We start from the raw sequence: 20,076 nt of genomic DNA on the forward strand, positions 1-20,076 counted from the left end.
ACCAAGTGCAGCTCTGTTAGAAAACACTTTACTTATAAATTAATTAGTTAGATTAATCCATCTCACAATAAAATGATTTTCCATCCCAGAGGGAGCGTGATCGCCAAAAGGCTTCAACATTCACCATTACCTATGAACCTACAACACACTGAGAACATAAGGCAATCATTACTGGATGCCCCTATTATTGGTAAGCATGGTGACAAAACTGTGGTCCTAAAAACAGTAACTATGTTCTCCACACATGTTGCTAAGCAACAGACAACAGTATTCAAGACAAAGAACAATCTTGCTAGAGTAGCAGTCTTGCTGCAAAACGATTTAGCTTTTTTGACACTGAACATCTATCCAACCACTCAGAATACAATACTCAGTAAATATTCAGAAAAGCACTGGGATCCATATGATGAATGGGGAATTTTGGTGTTATCGCAAAGGCTAAAACGTGGCATCCCCAGTGCTACGTGGCAATTCTGAAAAAGTGTTCACATGAGACACAAGACTTGGTGATTCTGTCCTAAACATGGAGATACTGGATGTCAAAGTGACTTCATACAATATCAAAAGATCAGAATGATGTAATCAAAAGGATATGCAAAACCATTTTTAAGAAAAAAAGAGTAGTTACCATGATGCTGGTCAAGGAAGGGCACTGTGTGTTGGAGCTTCAAAAACAACATGACAAAATCTAGTTTAACAACTTAACTGACCGATCATACAAAGTGTGGCCAGGTTTTACTGTGAATGCCATCCATATCGTACAGCTGGCATTTATTTCAAAGTTTCTTAGCAGCACGCACTTTTTTGGCATTAAGAAAAAAAAAAAAAAAAAAAATCATGGCTACCATAGAAAACTACAATGGCCAAACTTTTTTTCTAAGGTTCTGGGCCTATCCATTACAGTAAGAAGAGAAAAACTGTAATAATATTAATCTTTAAAGTAACAGTCCTCTTCATCGTGGACACACAAGAAAGTGACCATGTCAGGCACTGCAAAGAAATAGTAGTAATGCACCAAGCACTGAAATAATTTCAACAAGGCTTAAGTAAGATCACTCGAGGCCAACAGTTTGACTCCTGAGTGGATATCATTAGAGAAATCTTTATAGCTCCAGGAGTGTCAAGAATTTATTTGGGTGGCTCAGTCAGAATTGCCCCGCAAAACACATCTGTTTTTTCTTTACAGTGTGTATTTATCTAAAGGAGCCAATTTGTTGTGCAAGTAAACCCTCCCCCCTTTACTCTCTTTACAGGCACAGGTAAGCTAGTCAAGCTTTTTTCCTCCATGAGGTGATGTTATATTTAGGTTGTTTTTTTTTTTTTAAGAGTCAAAAACACATTACATCTAGCAACTGCATGTGTATGGTTTTCTCAAAATATGTAGTCTGCCCATAGCATTGGTGAGATCACTTGAGAGGGATTGAAAAGGATCACCCCTGCATTTTGACCATCATATTTCAAATCGTGTATATGCAACATTACAGTTGATGATTTTAGATTTCTGAATGAAGAAACTAAAAGGAACATTGTGAATTTGGTAACCTACTTCATTAATTAAGGTCAGTTAGTTTGGCTAAGTAGGGAAGTTGTTTTTCCTGATTTTTAACAGCACATGACTGCAACTCCCTCCACCACCACAAATAAATTCTGAACCTGTTGAAAACACTGATCATCCCTTTATAATACACTTGAATGGGCACCTTTAATTATACAAAATGGAACCATCTGAATGTTGACATTTTCCTATATAAGTACAACTTTCAAAGGCTAGGCTACATCAAGGCCAAGTAAAAGACCAATAAATAAAATTACTATGGAATTAATAAAAACAAAGCTGTCCTTTAAAAGTTCATTCAAATTTTTCCTCATTCATTCATTACTTGTGCTGTCCGCGGGCAAAGTGGCAGGCAAAGTCGTACTTGCTCCTGCACTTGTGGCCGCAGATGTTGCACTGGAAAGGGTTTTCATAGCCATGGCAGCCCATGTGGATGGTGTAGAGGATGTTGTCTGGGAAGTAGATGTCACAGTGCTGGCAGTGATGCAGCATGTGGGAGTCCTGGAGTGGGGCGGACAGGCCTGGAGCTGGCGTACTGGGTTGGCTGTTGGAGATACTAGGGGTACTGGTACGCCCACTGTGCTCACTGCAGGGTCCCCCTCCAGGGCTGCAATTGCTGTGGGGAGGAGCCCGGGGCTCTGGGGTGATTGGGGAAGAGGAGGAGGCATGGACCATGTTGGCTGTGACAGCCACGGGAGCTGTGGCAGGGTGGGGCTGCTGGATGAGGAAGGGCTTCTCATCGACGATAGATTCTGCTCCTGGAGACATGGGAGGTTGAGACTGGGCCTGGGACTCTGAAGGGAGGCTGGCCAACTGGCCTGCCAGGGTGGACAGCTGGTTCAGGGGGTTGTCCATGACCATATCATGGTGATGGTGATTTTGATTTGTGGAGAGCCCGTCCTCGACTGCTCGATTCTGATTATCATAGGTTTCCTGACGCAAGTGGGGCAGCTCATGAGAGAAGTCATTCACATTGTCAGCCTTGTGCACCACCATAGAAGGGGGGCTAAAGTTGATGAGGAGCCGGCGGCCATAGCCCAGTGAGCTGGCCTTCTTCTGTAAAACACTCAGCATCTTCTTATGGGAAAGTGAGCGAGCACCTTTCATTGGCAGTAGTTTGTGTCGTCTGCGGCGATGGTGTGACAAGTTGCTACGATCACTGCAGCGGAAGGAGCACAGCTCACACTTGTAAGGCTTCTCGCCTGTGTGTGATCGCATGTGGGCCTCCAGGTGGCGCTCATAGGCCGAAGCAAATGGGCAAAGGTGGCAGCGGTGCGGTTTCTCTCCTGTTTGATTTAGGAAATCAGGTTCAATAACAAAACCCCTAGAGTCTTATCCCCTGAAAATTAACTATTAACACTTACCTGTGTGAATCCGGATGTGCTCAATGAGTCGTGCTGTGCCTCTGGTGGCATAGTTGCAGTAGCGGCACTTGAGCTTGCCGTCGTAGGTCCTCTCAAAACCATCCACAAGGATCCCTGAGTTGTCCTCCAGTGACATGTCCACTGAGGGGTGATCCAGTCCATTCTGACTGCAGTCTGCACACAGAAACATGAGCAGGACTTACAGTTTATGGTAGGAAAATCTTAGATGACATAATATACAAACTCCTCTGCTTATACTTTATTCGTATAGGAAAACAAAAGATTCAGCGCTAATGTCTTATTTTCATGAATACTGTACTTTAATTCATTTCTACAGCTGGCATTCAAGTTGCAATAGGATACTGTATAGTCCTAGACTTCAGTTAATAAGTGGCATGATGCAATACAAGGAGGACAGGGGATCTGAAATTGTTGTTAATACAAAACAGCCAATGATTTAACAAACTGATTTAGTTAATGATAACATTCATAAAACTGCATCTGATGTCAGATAATGCCTACAGGGGGTATCTGTCAGCTGGTAGCCCTAAAAATAAACTGAAAGGAAATGCACCAAACCGACGCCTAGAAAATGCTGAATTTACATATGAGGTCTATAAACAAATGATATGACACAGCTACACAATTAGTTCACCTGCTGGCAGCTCGTCCGCCTCTTTGACGCCACTGACAGAGCCTGATATCATGTTGACATGTTGAGTCTGCTGGCTTAGATACTCCTGGAAATCCTTCACAAAGTCCAGCGTGTCCGGCTTTTCCTCACCCATTGAAAGAAAGCGATGCAAATGTCCAACACTACACACAAGACGTTTTACATGTTTTACTGGCCACCACAATTGTGTATCAGCATGGGGTCAGGGAGTTAAAATCATAAAAACACATATGCAACCAACCACATTTCAAAAAGTCTACCAGTGTCGTTGACGTAGCTAGCTGATTTCCAAAGTTACACACCTACCTCTTCGAAGATAACTCGTCGATTAAATGTAAACAATTTTGACCGCTTGCTTGGAAAATCCGTTTTCTAGCTATCCAGCCACAAACACGGGATAATCATGGGAATCGGTGAGTGACAAGCAGGAAATCGGCGCGATCCGTTGTGAGCTCAGTTGCTCCTATACACCGCTCCTCACCGTCATGTTGGTTACCAAAGCTACGTACGCTGCGTTAGCTTATCTCGGAGATAGCATCTTTGTCAACAGCTACGCCGGTATCTGGTCGACACGGTCATCGTTTACATCGTCCGTACGCGTGTTAGTAGACCCTAAAGACTAATACTAGGTTTGAAAAATCTGTTCCGTCAACACACTCGCCACAATTCTCAGGGAAACACAACCTGCGAAATCAAAACAATAAACCAGTTAGAGGGGTGAAAGTTCACTTATGTGTGCACCGGTGAAAACCGTCCCGCCATAAACTCAGTGTAACCCGCCAAGAAAGGTTCCTAACACCACCAGTTCTGCTGTAGCCGTGCACAAAATACAAAGTTATACAGATGTTCACGTTGTATGAAATCACCAAAAAGGCCTTCAACATTTGTAAAGACCAATATGACTCGACGCACCAGCTTTCCGCTTTTCTGTGCTTGACGATCAAAGATATTTTCAGTTTTATACAGACGACAAAGCCTTGAAACGCGCTTCAGGATTGGGTAAGATAGAGTTTAACATCATGTATTATTTACTACTCCTAAAACTCCAGTTTGTAACCTATATTTAGAAGTCGGAGGGGGCTAGGTCACTGATTTAAATTCCATGTTTTTGAATTAAATGTGTCGAGCAAACAAACATTTTAGCTAGTTTATCCAGGTAGCTAAAAAGCACACATTTGCCAGAGGATTTCTCGGTCAGCCATGGAAAGGCTTTAACGATGTGTTTTTGTGGATTTCTGATAAAACATGCAACTGTGTTTCCTTGCTTAGTTTCAGCATTAATATAAAGACAACAAACCTGTGCACACTATTTGTTTGGCACAGCTCTTATGATGATACGACCGTTCCTGTTTATTGTCGGCCATTAACTCTTTTTATTTTAAAAACTTTAAAACTTTAAAAACTTTTTCTAAAACAAGTTGTTTTGTTTTTTAAACAGCATTTTGTGTGTTAGCAATTCAAAGATGATATTGTCACTGATTCATAATTTGAAATTTGTGTTTGTATTGAAAACTACCTTCATCAATGCACTTTGTCATCAAAGACAGTGGCTTTCTTTTTACATGACATTTTGAATTTGAAACACCTGTGTCTTGCCACCAGCTGATGAGGTTAACTGATAGCATGTCCATTCACGTCCCTGACATGACACACTTTCAGATGTACAGCTTGCAATTATGAACAAGTGGCAAATGAGGCACAACAATTGCATTACTTTCAAAAGCTATTGACTCATCCATGTTTTATCACAATCAATAATTTACCAGTAGGGGCTTGGTGAAGATCACATTGCCCCATTTGTGTCAAAGTTGTAGGAAAACCACTGAGGAGAAGATGATAAACGACCAAGTTGAGTGAAGCTGCTGTATCCTCTTACCACATTACAACTGCTGCTGTCAGAGCAATAGTATTACAGCAGTAATGTAAACCTGCTGCCAGAGAACACTTTGCTTTGTAACACGAGCCAGTCATTTGATGATGACAATTTATCTGTTAGATTCTGTACAGAAACTTTAGCCTGGGTGTGATGTGTTTGCGTGTTCAGGGAATGCTGACATACTGTTTTACCTGTTTTTTCACAGGTCCATGTGGTCACTTGTGTAAGCCTGCTGTTGCCTGTCTACATATGAATGTGGTTCATCATCTGGACACTAGATGGCGCACTTGTCTCAGTGATGGTACAGGTACTTCCCACTCTACCACACACCGTTTTGAGACCCAGGTACTCTACATGATACAGAATACAAAGGTAAGACATGTAGGCTAGAATAAGTCCAACCTTGCAGAAAAGGTTTGACTCATCATCAAGATTACACATGTCATGGCTTTCACTGTGCAGACATGGAAAGCTCAGTATACAGTCAACTAGCAAGTCTTGTCTGTGTCAGCTGTCAGACCCAGGGGACAGCATGTAGAGCACCCGCAAAAGACGTGACGGTCGACCTCATCAGTTGAACCATGACCGCCGGAGCAGCCAATTACATCACCTTCTAACAGCCTGTCCACACTAATGTTATTTTATTGCAATTTAATTATGCTCAGGTTTCCACCGAGGCCAGATCCTGTTGAATAATTCACACGCAGCCACAATGATTTGTCGCCACGAAAAGACAAAGTGCACACTCCTCTGTGCTCTCATTTGTTTCAATCGTTTTGTTTTTAATTAATATCGTATAAATCTTTGAAACAATAATCTTATGTTGTATTTCCGACTGAGCATTTACTGCAGTTAGAACCAATGCAGCTGCTGGTTTGAAGGACAGATTTATCAAGCCTAAAAATACTTAAGGGTAGGAATTGGTCATACTTAATTTTACATTAATGACATGTCCAGTGCACAATATATTAAGCTGTTCTGTTAAAGGGCAGTGAGGATGTATTAATGAGATTGAGTGTAGGTAATACTCAAATAGGGCTTAGTGGGTGTGGTATTTACACCCAACAATGCTGTGGTCACACTGGTGACTTCCTACAGTATACTTCAATTTTGCAGAAAAGTTGTGTCTGATGTTGAATGGGTTATCATCAGCCATGGATACAATTACATAATATCTACTGTAACATAAATCAAACACGCTAATCCAAACTTTCTGTCTATTTTGACACAATGACTTGATAACTCATACTTCACATTTTGTAAAGATCTGACTTGAACTCAAAACCTTTACAAGACTAATCTAAATTATATGAGGGAGTTTGAATATACACACTGCCACATGCAGAATGGGCTCTGGGACAACACCTGTCTTTGAGAAGGTTGCAGTGTTATCCACTTGTTCTGATTCACATTTAAAAGGCCTGAATGAAAAGGTTCCCTTCTCCTCTTAACTGCTTGATTTACAGGCTGTTTGTGGTTTAACGCCACACAAGACAATTAATTTGCTCCTCCTTTCCGTGAAAGAAATTGGAATTTAATTTAGAAAAGGTCTTAAGCAGTTTTTTAAGAGTTGGTGTCATTTGTTGGGGTTGTCTAAGAGCTGCATTAGAGATTACCCTCCTGGAAACGCTTTTTAATCCTAGACAAGTGCAGCCATAGTAACGGTAGACGGGAGCCTCTTGGATGCAGAAAGGTGAAGAGGGACTTTGACGAGATTTATTCTTCCTCTACTGCGACTGTTTCTTTCTTGAGGTCTGCTGCTCCACGTGGAGCATTTGAAAAAGAACGGAGAGGTGGGGGATAGGAAAAAGGAGGTATATATTAAGCTTTTCTTTCCTCTCACCACTTAATTTCCTTGCAGGCGCGCCTTGCGCAGTTGTAATGAATGTAATTGCCGCCTTTGATGAGAAAGCTATTATCTGGATCACACTTTACATGGGCAAACAAGACAGCCCCTCCCTCCACCTCCACCTCCCATTTAACTCAGCAACGAGACCCCCCAATTATGCAGGGAACAAGTGGCTTTTCATAAAGCCAGCGTGTCGCTCTTGATTGGTGAGGCTTGGAGCTGGCTACATGTGGACAAAGGATAGATTAGATGTGATATAGGCACACCAAAAACCCCATTTCCTTGATTAATTTCCTGCATGCCTCACAGAAAGGAGCCACTCTCTCCGCACTGAATTCTATCTCTCCTTTAAAGACAAACTTTCATCTTTTGATAGGCGTGGCAGCTCAATGGACAGACAGACATTTTATTGACCTAAGTTTGACCACAGCTGCCTGGACTTCAAGAGGGAATAGGAGCAAAAAGAGAAATGTGTCACTTCAACATGGGAGGATGGGCTTATTTTTCTCATAAAAAGCTCAAACTCTTTGTGGTCCTACAGTATTTCTGCCCTCAGCCAGGATCAACTCGCTTTTCATGCTGATTTGTTTGTGCTCTCATGTCATCACCATCTGCACACACACGCGCGCACACACACACACAGACACACACACACGTACACGCACAGGTTGTTCACTCATTCTCTGTCTCTTTCCACGCACAGACACACTGAAGCACGCTAAACACCCATTTGATAATAGTGGTGAACAGATATGATGGGAGTTTATGAGGCGACGCGCGATAAAACTGCTGTCACCTTAGGAAGTCTAAGTGTTCTTCTGACTGCCTTATTACCGTATTAAAAGCACGACTCAACGAATTCACACACACACACACCTACACCTCGGCCTGGCTCTGACAACCCGGCGTGATTCTGTCCAATATTCCACCAGGCTGAAATATCGAGAACAATCAAATAGACTGTCACAAGTGACAAATTATACTATTACTCCTCAAAGATTGTCATCCTTGAAATGTATTCATAGCCATTCCTTCTTTATCGGTGAGTGATTATTCCTCTAAGCAAGCAATTCCCCTGTGATAAATTGGTAATCAATTCATTTGACTGTTATGCTTTGAGAATGGCTGCGAGGGATCAGCAGCATTGGTCACTCTTCTTCACATGGTGCTGTTGGGCCTGATAGATGCCAGCTGCCTGACCACCTGACTCTTAAAGGTTTATACCATCAGAAGCAGGTCGCCATCCGGACCCAGTCACGACAGAGAAAGAATTGGCCAATATTTTTGACTGAAGTGGCATTTTAGCAGTATATATTTGATGGTCCTACTACCAAAACCATGGGTCACAAATAAAGAAGATGGTATAATAGCTTTTGACTGGCCAGCTAGCTCTCGACTTGAAATGAAGTGTCCAGTTGTGAGTTATCGTGGCCAAACGTCATTTGTACAGCCTGAAAAGTGGGGACATTTTTCTAGCTTGTCACTCTCTGGCTATAGCTCATTGTCCTGAATGATGCCTCTGAACGCACAGTTGCCCTAATACGAGCATTTCACTCGCACTGCAAGAAGGCTGGTAATGGATTAGCCTGTCCACAGGAGGATAATATAGTGCGTCCATTGGTACATCCTTAAGCACCAATGGTCACACATAGAGTATCAACTCTCAGCCTGTCTGCAACACTGCTCACATTTAGTATGATCTTAGTTGGCTGAAACAAAACAAAGATCTCTTTTTTGTTTGTTTTTTTTTTTTTTTTGGGTCCATAACTAACAAATGCTTTATTGATTAGTCTGGTGATTATTTTCGCAATTAATCACTAAATCAGTTTATTGTTTGGTCCATGCAGTGACTGAAATGTAGAGAAAAATGTACATTAAAGTAACCTACAGTCCAAGGTTTTCAAATAGCTTGTTTTGTCCAACAAACAGTCCAAAACCCAAAATATTTAGTGTACGATCACATAAGAAATGTAGCAATTCCTGCATGTCTGCTTGAAAAATAACTTCAATGATTAATGAATTACCAAAATAGTTTCTGATTAATTTTCTGTTGATTAGCTAATCAATTAATCAACTATTCATTTCAGCTCTACTCTTCATTTACTTTGCTTGTAGCACCTTCAATGTGAATATCAGTGTAAAAGAAATTCAGAATATTTATTTGGTACATAGTAATGGTTAATTCCTTTTTAGCTTATTTTTTTATCTTCTATTTTAATATCTTATTTCTGAGCTGTTTTGGCTTTTTAGTTCTTTTGTCTTGATACCTTTTTATGTGTTATTTAAACCAGTTTGAATTACCTTGTCGCCGTATTTAGTGAAAGAAAATGGGTGTTTTTCATGATTTTCAATCACAGAATAACAGACATTTACATTGTTTTTACTTGAGATGAGTAAACACGTTCATAGGGATGTTTTAGAAAACATTATTTTTTTCCCCCCTTACAAATTAAGATCCCTGTAATAATCCTAATGAATCAACATCAATATCATAAACAAAACTGGTCCCCGTATTCACTGGGGAGCTCACAGCATTAAAAACTCCAGTGCACTCTAAATTAGCTGTTGAGTTTTGATCTCTGTATGGATCTGCTGGAGTGGCTATTGAGTCTGAGTAAAGAGTGGTCTAAAACGGACAGTCCTGCTAATGTGAGGGAAGTTTTAGATTAATGAGTCTCCTGCCCTCTCAGGATATTGATCAAACCCAATCTGGCCAGGAACGATTTCCCATGCTCCCCTGCTGTAATATTAATAATGTATCAACATCATGAGCAAAACCGGTCGCAGTATTCCTTGGGGCACCTACAGGATAAAAAACTCAAAGCTCCAGAAATGTGAGGCACACTTTAAATTAGCTGTTGAGTTTTGATCTCTGTATGGATCTATTGGAGTCGCTGTTGAGTCTGAGGAAAAAGTAGTCTGAAATGGATAGTCCTGCTAATGTGAGGGAAGTTTTACATTAATGAGGCCCTTTGCTGTTTTGAGGTCTCAAAAAATGCTTTAAAATTTCATTAATTTTCAGTATAAATAGACAAAAAATGAATTATATAGTCACACTTTAGATGCAGAGGAATAAAAAAATGGCTGGGCTTCATTAGGAGAAAAAAAAACAGTAGACCTTATATAATTTCTCATGTTACTGACTGGCTTGGAAATATAACTATATATATCAGTTAGAAAAAATAAGAAACAGCTTTTTAACTGTAATTTTACCTCTATAAAAGAGAAATTACAAATACCAAGATGACAAAAAGATATCATAGATAGCAGAAAACGCAACGGCACATCTCTTAGCATTAATGAAAATTAACACATTTAATTTTACAATAAATAAATCTGAAAAAATCTTACCAGAAAATGACATTATAGAGAAATTACAAAAAAACAAAAAACAAAACTGCAGCAGCAAACGTAATTAAAACCTCAGAAAGAGGTGTTACCCTTTATTAACATAATAGCATCTTTTGGAATAACATCCATTACAATATCAAATTCTTTTGGGTTTACAGGAATATAACATTGTTTTTAGAAAATACACCTCATAATAAAATGGGCATTAGCGCTTACATGGTTTTTGAACACCTCAGGGCAAGAGGGTCAGATGTGTCCACTTTATTTAAAAGTAATTCAGGTGAGTGAAATCAAACTTTCTGTTGTAATATCAACAATATAAAAGAGTTTTGTTTTTCCAAACAAAAAAAAAAACACTCAATGGACAATTATTGATTACACCAGTCTGAACAGGAACAATTTCCCATGCTCCCCTGCTGTTTTCTTTGTTCTTTTTTTAGTCAGTGGCAGCACTGGCACTAGCCAGAGGCCATCACTGCAGACACCATTGGGTTGTTTGGTTATATTTTTATACTGTTGTGTTATTGTAGTTTGATGACACTACTCTTTTGAGAAGAAACTGTTTACAGATGATAACAGACAGCAATAACAAAAACACACTGTCAGGTTATGCAGTAGTGTGTAGCTCTGCACTGTTGGTCTGGCAGTACATGTAGCTGGAGGTCTGGACAACCAACCATGAAATCCTTATTTTAACTTTTTCTTTGGTTCTAAAAGAATATTTTCTTAGAAGAGGTTAAATAATCTGCCAGTAGGGTGAGAATATTTCCTGTCGAAATTAATTTATTTCATAAACACTCAAATCAAACATCCCTTTTCTTGATACTCTTGCCACATTGTCTTGTTTTAACATAACAAATTCCTAACCAGAGGAGCATTTGAAGCAGGAGGAATGATTTCACCTTACCTGTGCTGCTGGGCCTATGTTGATTTTAATGTGTGAAAATACAAACAAGTCCATAGTTCCCACACAATCGACTGTGTAGGAACTATGGACTTTATTAGCTAAGTGTGACCTGACAAACTGACCAACATTTCTCAGAATCAGAATATGGACAAACTTCAACCACAGTAAAGCTGTTTGGACTCTCCATCATAGATAAGATATATATATAAGTTTTAGGCTTCAACCCTCTAAACCACACAGGCCAAACCTCAGTTTGAGGCTCCAGAAGCTGCTTCCTCTGGCTGCAGTGGCTCTGTCGCTGGCCCTCCTGCAGGCATCGTTAGCCAGACGATGATGGGAGCTACCGCGGCCATAATGGGAGGGTTGACTGACCCCTGACCCCGTATTGATCCGCTGGCTGTGTCCAGCTGGGCCTCCCCAAACCCAGTCAGCTGGAGAGGTGTTTAAAAGCTAACGCCCCAGCTCCCATCCACTCTGCTACACACTCATTAATTACATCACTTACCTATGACAGTGACAAACCTGCCCGGCCACGCCGCAGTTTATTAGGGTCACTGTATAAAGACCAGGCCAAACCCAGATCAAAAGTGTGTGTGTGTGTGCGTGCAATGGCGAGTGAAAGACCCCATCTCATACAGTATGGGATTATGAGTATAGATGCATGCTCCAGAGGGGAGTGTGACTGTTTTGTCCTGGCCTGTCGAGCTCCTCAGTGGGGAAGTTTATTTTGATTTATTTGATATGTTGAAAGACAAAGATTGCCAATTTCCTTGTACAGACAAGAATATGAGTATAGATTTGAGAAACATGGGGGAAAAAAATCACAAACAAAACCTCCCAGCAAAGTTTATCATTGTAGTCCTTGTAAAACACCACACAAGCAAAGGAATTTGACATGTTTTTGGATGAAATATAAAATCTTGTGGATTTAAGGCCACTTTCTTTTTATGTCTTTTGTGTTTTTACGTTCTATGCCAATTTGCTGACTCAGTGTTTGGCCGGTCTTTGTTGTCTTTGCTGCTCACGGGCAGCTGGATGTTTGTGGCCCATTCACATTCTTCCACTTTTGTTGCTGCCTTTGCATCACCTCCTATTTCTGCAGGTGTCTCCAATCCGAGATCTACCTAAAAATCACCCCCGCCCCCCCGCCCTCACCCCTCTATCGTTTCTCCTTTTTCGGTATTCCCCTTCCTTTTCTCTTTACTATAGCCCTCTACACAATAAAAGACTATTGGTTTCCTCTTGCCATACCTTTCCCACTACACACTGGTATTTCAATCTCGACTCAATCGAGAAGGCTGACCTGCAGACATAAAGAATTGGCTTTAAGGCTTTGGAAATGGAACTAAATCTGCTGCAGGTCACACTGGGGGAAAATAAGCGGCAAATGTAAGTAAGCATGAAATAGTTTTTCATAAATAATCCAAGTGACAGCAGGCTTTCTAATGGTGCCAGGGGGCTGTAAAAGAATATGTTGCCAATTTCTCCCCTATTAAAGTGAAATAGAAAGCCAAATACATAACGGTGGTGCCGGAAAAGTTGCATACCTGGGCCCGTTGGAGTGGAGATTGAGGACACAGTTGGGTGTTAGAGGTATTTGTAGTTGGAGGTAAGGTGGTGGAGTGATTGCTGGCCTTGCAGTCAAGGTCTTTTCATGGCGGGAAAAAGAATGCTCCTCCTTCACGTCAAATCAATTGGTCAATAACTGCCCCCTTTTCCTGCGTGTGTACAGGTAGGCAGCTCTCATCTGTCCCTGCACGATGTTGATTTGATTTGCACTTATGTTTTTACAAATAATCAATGCTCCTTTTTGACTAATACAAAGGCCCGTAACAGTATACATGGTCAGAGAGGGAAAAGGAGCGAAACAAGGAAAGAAGGTGAAGGTATTAATGGGAATGTCATTGATAGAGAAGATAAATGCCAGGATGTAACAATGCTGTGTTGGTTTAAAATAGCACAGAATCATCAGCAGAAGTAGCAATAGTGCAAAATAAAAATTTACAAAAATAAATTAGCAAAATGAACATAAAGTATATCAAGTAAAAGTACTCTCTGTAGAGTAATTAGCACCTGAGTGTTAGTATTCTATGATTATTATTACTGATGCATCATTGTGGCAGTTTAAGTAGGTAGCAGTTTACTGTTGTAGTTTTTCATGTAAGGTCTTAATCTATAGAGTAACTAGTATAGTTCAGAATAAAATAGTATGAAGTGAATGTACTCGAGTGAAGTACAAGTACCTGAGATTTGTTCTTGAAAAATATACTTAGCTTCATTCCACTACTGAAGGTAACCTTGGTCATCTCTGCTGTCAGTTTCTTCCTCTTGTTATGAATTTGTTTGATTTAAATGCTTATTATTTCCTGACAAGAAATCGCACGCACACGGTTGAGGAAGCCAACCACGGACTGGGTTGGATTTTCGATGAAGCTGTCACATCATGTGGTGTGTACGTGAGCGGGGAAAAGAAAGACGTTGCATACAGTGTGGCATGTCACCTCAGTCAGAAAACATCAGACTGGGTTGTTTGGTTTTAACCCAGCTGTGTGTGTGTGTGTGTGTGTGTGTGTGTGTGTGTGTGTGTGTGTGTGTGTGTGTGTGTGTGTGTGAGTGAGTGAGAGAAAGAGAGAGAGGGAGAAAGACAGACAGACGGAGAGAGAGAGAGGTTGATTTGAAGTCCCTGTTAGTCAGACTGTTATTTATTGCTATTAAATGGTTAATTTTCCTGGGTGCCCTGAGGACTTTGGGGTGTTAAGATGTAAGGAAGATAGAGTTGTCAAGGCCTGATGTGAATGCATGATGTATTAAAAGAGGAATTTTGAGGGAGCCATTATGGATTGGTGCTGGTCCCTCACATGTATCCCGTTTTCACTTAAACAGGAAGGAAATGATGACATTATTAGCACGACTTTTATTTAATTTTGTATTTGAGAAGTTGATATAATTACCAGGTTCCCTATAAAGTATTTGTATGTATTTGTGTATAGATATTTTTCTCTATCTATATCTGTGTACACTCGGTTGGCAGTTTATTAGGAACACCCAGCTGAAACTAATGAGGTCTAATTCAGCAGCCCTGTAAATCCTCTATTCATGACACAGTGTTCAGTTTTGTTGTTTTTTGTTGAGATGCTGATTCAGCTTTATGCTCATTTTGGAGGCTGCAGTTTGTGGTGCTGCTCTATTGTATTGTTTTATACAGACAGGTGGCTCTATTATTTTGACCACCCCAGGGTATTTCAACAAGGGGAGGCTAAATTACAGAAACACCTCCTTTACAATCCTCAATTTTACTCTTCCTCAGATTTACTATCTTAAGAATTAAAGTATTTATAAAAAGAATTACATCTATGAAAGCTCCACTGGTCTCATAAGTTGGTTAAGAGTAGATCTTACATGGCTGCAGTACTGCCCTGTGCATACTAATCATGTGACCACACTTACACTTGATAGCTTTTTACTTTTTCAGTCATCTTAATAGCATTCTTACATGTGTCTTATTTTCAGAAGTTTGATAAATACAAGCTGAAAACATCTCTTTCCAAAACCCTTTTCCAACTTCCAATTGTTCATTATTTCAAGGTAGTTAGCCCTAGTGCTGAGCTTGTAGTCAGACCACATGAAAAACCTAAATTGTCCACTGTTCTGTGTTGTGTTACATATTTGTGGCAGTTTGTTACCAAGTCAAACCAGATACAAACAAGCAGTGTTTTGCTCCTATAAAATTAGCTGTCGTTAATTGATTTTATTATACTGTAACTGCCGGCAGTGGTGCATTTCTAGCCATTCTGCCAAAAGTTTGTTGACATGTCTGTTGTTCTTTTCAAGTTGAAGATATCTTTGGAGTCAGTAAGTCCTGATACCTTTTAATTGGAATTATGAGGCTGATGTGAACAGTTTTTCATACTTTCCAATGTTCCAGTTTATTCCAAAAGATGGGGTTGAGGTCATGGTCTTTTGTAGGCCAGTCAGGTTCTCCCAAAGCAAACTATGAAAACCGTTTCTTTATAAACCTCGGTTTGCACACTGTCATTTAAAAACAGGACAGGTTTTTCCCCAAACTGCTGCAACAATGTTGATTTGGTACCAGAACTCATGAATGTTGACATAGTTTTATCTTTTACTTTTAGTTAATCGACTAAACACATTTTTAAAGAATAAATAAATACGCTGAAAGCACGTCTAATGAATCTGTCTCCATCTCACACTCACTGTGTGTATGCTTGAATTCATGAGTGTGTGTGTGCAGGGCTCTCTTGTCTCTGCTCAAGTTTCCTCTCATTAGGCAGTCCTGACAGCTGCTGGAAGAGGCAGAGCAGCCATACTAATCAGCTGACAGTAATAGCACTCTTTACCACCCCGCGATACAAGAGAGGGAGAAAAGAGCGCAAACAAACACCAATTACTGTCTGTCATGAGGAGGTGGGGTGGGGGTGGGGGGTGGGGGGGGGGGGGCAATCATGTTTGGGCACTCTTTGTAATCATGTGCTCCTTGCTGTACTCGCAGACCAAACAATCGGGTCAGTGGACCTGTGTCTACAGGGAGGAGACGAATATTAGTGTCAAGTAGGAAAACATAACTTTCGTCCTCTGACCTGCAGAGTAAGAAGCTTGTTTGGTTTAATAGTCTTGTTTCTGTTTAGTGTGAGGGTCTGTTATCCTCTTTCATTTTGGGACATTCATCCCCCTACATGTCAGATAACTGCAGGTTTTCTGCTGAGCTGATGGAACAGCAGAAACAAAGAGGCAGTTAAAATGCTATTAGTTTTGATTGGTTAGTAATGGGCTCTTATTCACCAGTCAATTTATTGATCCATCAGTAATCGATTTTGGCTCATTCTCAACCCATGAGGTGAATCTCAGTCCATTTCCTCAAGTTTCTGAGTGAAGACGAAATTGACCCCAGCCCTTCACATACTAAATTCTGATGAGAAGATCTGGTTCCTCTTTAAAGTGGAGTTCTGTCACATTGCAGTGGAACACACACATCAGTCACATACATGTTACAGCCTGCTGGCTTCAGAGGCCGTCTGAGAGACTGGGGCTGTCTCTGCCCTGTGGATGCACCTCATTTGTTGGTTCTGGTCTCACTCAAGTCGGTGCCTCTGGTCTGCTCACGAGGGTCTAGGGTAACACTTTCTCATCCTTCTCAGGATCACATCCTTGATAGCAACAGCTACTCAATTATGCAGTGACACAGAGAGATCAGCTGTCTCCTTGGATGTGGACAAGATAATATGCTGACACTGAGTGTGCATTACACCAGTCCTCTGCATGGGTCAAGGCTCTGGGTTCGTAGCCAAGGCCTTTGGACAACAGTAAGGCCAGTTAACCTTATTTGAATGCGTTTATCGGGAGGTAGTACTTGGTCTCCACTGTAGAGTAAGATATTTCAAATCACTCTTGCTGATTTGAAAAATTTTGTCCAGTCCAGTTCAAAGATTTGTAGTGAATGACTATGTAGTTTTTCTATGATAAGGCATACACTGCACTTCTCATCTAACTCTCTGCAAGAAAGTAAATAAGCACATTTCCCAAATTGTCAAACTAATATTTTTTCGCTGATGAGTTTACATGAATCAATGGTGCGATTAATAAGATATGAAACAAACAAGCCCCCTTTTTTTAAACTACATTCTTGGTTGAATGGGTCGCTCGGGTCACATTTAGATATTGTTAAGTGGCTTTGAATAGCTCCCTTGATTTCACAGTTCCAAATGACCCGCGATAATCAGGCCATTAAAATGAGCCCATTCTCCACATCTGACACACTTCCACTCCCGCCTCATCTGAATAACAAATCAGCTCTGGAGTGCTTTCTCAAACAGAAAGCGGGGGGAAAAAAAGAGGAAAAACCAACTTTCTCTTTATTTTCAGGTTAACCTTATCTCTATATTCAGGAGTAAAGATAGTAAGTAAGCTAGAGGGGCGAAAAGGTCCTGTCAAAAGTGCCAGTGCCTGTGTGAAAGTACCCGGTTTTCTTAATTCATCCCTTAGGACCGGATAAGTCTATCAATCTGTTAAATTGGAAAGCCATTAGGTGCCCTGGTTTATGTGTTTCAAGCTGTTAACTAGAGGCTGATTGATTGTTGTTCCTTTGATGGGATATGCTGATCTAATCTCACTGTGTGCACGTTTGCAATAAATTACACAATTCATTTCCCCCATTTAGAGGTGGGGGGAAATCACACCTCCGGGCATGCCTACGCTCTGCAGGCAAAAGAGCAGGGAACCTATTTTATGGTGCCATTTAGCCAGCAAGCTTTCAGCAATCCCAGCCTTCTTTCTAACCCCCTCCCTCACCCTCTACCCCTCCAAAAAATCGAAGCATAATCAAGGTGTATGTTTAGAAAATTTATTGTTATAATTTTCCCCCATAATCTCTTCCATTTTCCTGCAGCCACGCTGACATAGATCATCATCTAAAAAGAGAGAATGGATAGCAGTTTAAAATTTATCGGTCTTTGATTCTCAATTATACGTGTTTATGACTTCATCTGTCTTCAGTGACTTCAACCTTTTCCATTATGGCGGAATATTATTTGTACGGAATCCATTAAATTCACAAGGCAGGACTCTAATGGTCGGGCTGCAGCGATTTGCAGAGGGAAAAGTTTTGAAAGGCTGGCTTTAGGAAAAACGCGGCTGTTATGACACAAGAAATTGCTTTATTGATGGTCTGCTCTGCTGCCTGTGCATTTGGCCATTTGTTACCCGGCCCATGTCTATATCTCAGGCTGACACTGATGAGAACTTTTCTGTTGCCCTCTCCAGATTACCGAGTTGTAATGACACATCCAGGCAGGCTGGGTAAAAGCTGACGATCCAGGGCAGAGTTTTTAGAGGTACAGAGGGTGGATATTGAGGCTGGGTGCCTGGAGGGCTCGAATGAAGCTGCTCATAATAGAGAAAAAGGGCTACATCGCTTCTGTGACTGTTTCCATCCAAACCTTACAGAGGTCATCATCTCTGCTGAGAAACAATAAAGGAAGAGAAGGAGTGATAAAATGTAGATAAAATGAGAGCACGGCAGATAAAAAGAAGGATACATCTTCTCTGTGCCCATATCAACCCATAAGGTACATGCTAAGTGACATGTTTTGCCCAAGCATATCTTACAGCTCACTCTTAATCAAAATATTCAGCCTTCTTTCCCAAGCTTGGTAAATAAAATCTGCTACAAAAAGCTCCCCTCCTGAAGCACAACTCAAGTTTTTCATAACCATACAGACAGAGGAAATTAACATAAATAGAGGACACTTTCCAAAAAACTACGTCCGGTATTTCACGATGATAGGCTGTGTGCATGCCATATATGTGGTTTAGTTGGCTTATTCTTTCCATTTTTAAATTTTTTTTTATTTCAAACCAGAAAGCCTCAAATCCACAGTTCTCCCAGATACAGGAGTTGCATGCGCACCCCAAATGACAGGCACACAGAGAGGTCCGATAAAGAGACAGACTGAGACGGTTAACATTTTATGGATTTGTTTTGACTGTCCACCAGCCCAGCGATGGGGCATCCCACCAGGATTTCTCCTGGTGGGATGCCAAATGCCAAATTATTATTCATTCAATCTTATTACGGACACAGCTCATGGGGGAGTCCATAGCAAGTCAGATCAGCAGGGGTATAAACAATAAAGAAAAAATAGAAAAGAATAAGTTAACTAAATCTATAAATATGAGTCGTACCCTAGTCTGTAATGTGTAATCTGTTGTTCCATCACAGCTTGCTCCTTATGTGCACTTTGTTGCTCTATTATCTGTAGGCTTTGTGTTTAGAGTGCATGGAGAAATTAAAAATCACCTAGAAGGAAACATGAGTGCTTTTAGACATATTCATACTCAGGTAGTTGTGCACTTCAGCCTCTTGTGGCTGAGTATTATAAAAACAAACACTTAGAAAAACACTGACAATTTTTTTTTCACTTGCCTCTTTTTTTTTTTTAATCTCTTAAATAAACAAACTTAGAAAAATGATCATTAGCTTCTCAGAGCTTCTGTAGTTGTTTAAACCAAAAAAAAAAAAAAAAAAACAATCTGGAAAGTTCATTTCTACTTTATAATACAATGTCTAAAACAGAGCATTGAACTTTTATTAATTCTCTAGTTTTACTCCATGTGTATTTCCCCAGACTTTCTGGGACCCAATCTATTAATTCATTTGCAAAACTGTCGTATGAGTTCATAAGTAATATAGGACTTATTAAAATTGTGTTTAACTGAAATTCTGTCCTTAGCCCATCTTTCAGGTTTTTGTTTTTACATCTTAGAAATGTTTCCTCTGCTGTTCTTAAATTGTCCCCTCAAGTTTCCATATCTCGATTCTGGAAGGGTTTGTTAGATTTTCTAATAACTTTATGGCTATTAAATTTCCTTTGAACACATGTATTCAAGTTTTTATAGACACAGCCACACAATTTATCATATCAATTATCCAAATACCTTTGTGGATTTATAATGTACCCCAATTGCTCAGTAAAGTCCAACAATTA

The 20,076-nt window shown here is 40.4% G+C and overlaps 2 protein-coding genes across 5 annotated transcripts in view; one reads left to right on the forward strand and one right to left on the reverse strand.

Annotated features, from left to right (window-relative positions):
- Nucleotides 1-12: 12 nt before the first annotated feature.
- On the reverse strand, nt 13-5,380 carry ikzf5 (IKAROS family zinc finger 5). Of its 3 annotated transcripts, none has more exons than XM_071480312.1 (4): nt 5,356-5,380; nt 3,575-3,735; nt 2,920-3,093; nt 13-2,841 (listed from the first exon to the last, which is right to left on the reverse strand). In XM_071480312.1, the coding sequence occupies exons 2-4, from the start codon at nt 3,705-3,707 to the stop codon at nt 1,877-1,879; spliced, it is 1,272 nt and encodes a 423-aa protein (XP_071336413.1). In that variant the 5' UTR covers nt 3,708-3,735; nt 5,356-5,380; the 3' UTR covers nt 13-1,876. The 3 variants fall into 3 exon arrangements, with proteins under 3 accessions (XP_071336413.1, XP_071336411.1, XP_071336412.1); XM_071480310.1 differs by lacking the exon at nt 5,356-5,380 and adding an exon at nt 3,899-4,324; XM_071480311.1 differs by lacking the exon at nt 5,356-5,380 and adding an exon at nt 3,895-4,316.
- The window catches only part of hmx3a (H6 family homeobox 3a), a 24,791-nt gene continuing 9,085 nt past the window's right edge, over nt 4,371-20,076 (forward strand). Inside the window, exons 1-2 of one of the 2 annotated variants that reach the window (XM_071480313.1) lie at nt 4,371-4,591; nt 5,674-5,775. In XM_071480313.1, coding sequence (XP_071336414.1) covers nt 5,722-5,775 — 54 coding nt within the window. In that variant the 5' untranslated portion in view covers nt 4,371-4,591; nt 5,674-5,721. Of the gene's footprint in view, nt 4,592-5,672; nt 5,776-20,076 lie in introns of those variants that run through there. The other variant, XM_071480314.1, reaches the window with a different exon arrangement.

This window comes from Trachinotus anak, unplaced genomic scaffold (genome assembly GCF_046630095.1).
Source record: "Trachinotus anak isolate AG129_WGS33_773 ecotype Australia unplaced genomic scaffold, CSIRO_AGI_Tana_v1 ptg000007l, whole genome shotgun sequence".
Lineage (NCBI taxonomy): Eukaryota > Metazoa > Chordata > Actinopteri > Carangiformes > Carangidae > Trachinotus > Trachinotus anak.

Excerpts from the sequence above, each read along its gene's own strand:
- ikzf5 (XM_071480312.1), bottom strand. The coding sequence starts at position 3,707 with ATGGGTGAGGAAAAGCCGGACACGCTGGACTTTGTGAAGGATTTCCAG. Across the intron at positions 3,094-3,574 it reads GGCGGACGAGCTGCCAGCAG|ACTGCAGTCAGAATGGACTG; the intron begins GTGAACTAATTG and ends TTCTGTGTGCAG. Across the intron at positions 2,842-2,919 it reads GCACATCCGGATTCACACAG|GAGAGAAACCGCACCGCTGC; the intron begins GTAAGTGTTAAT and ends TAAATCAAACAG.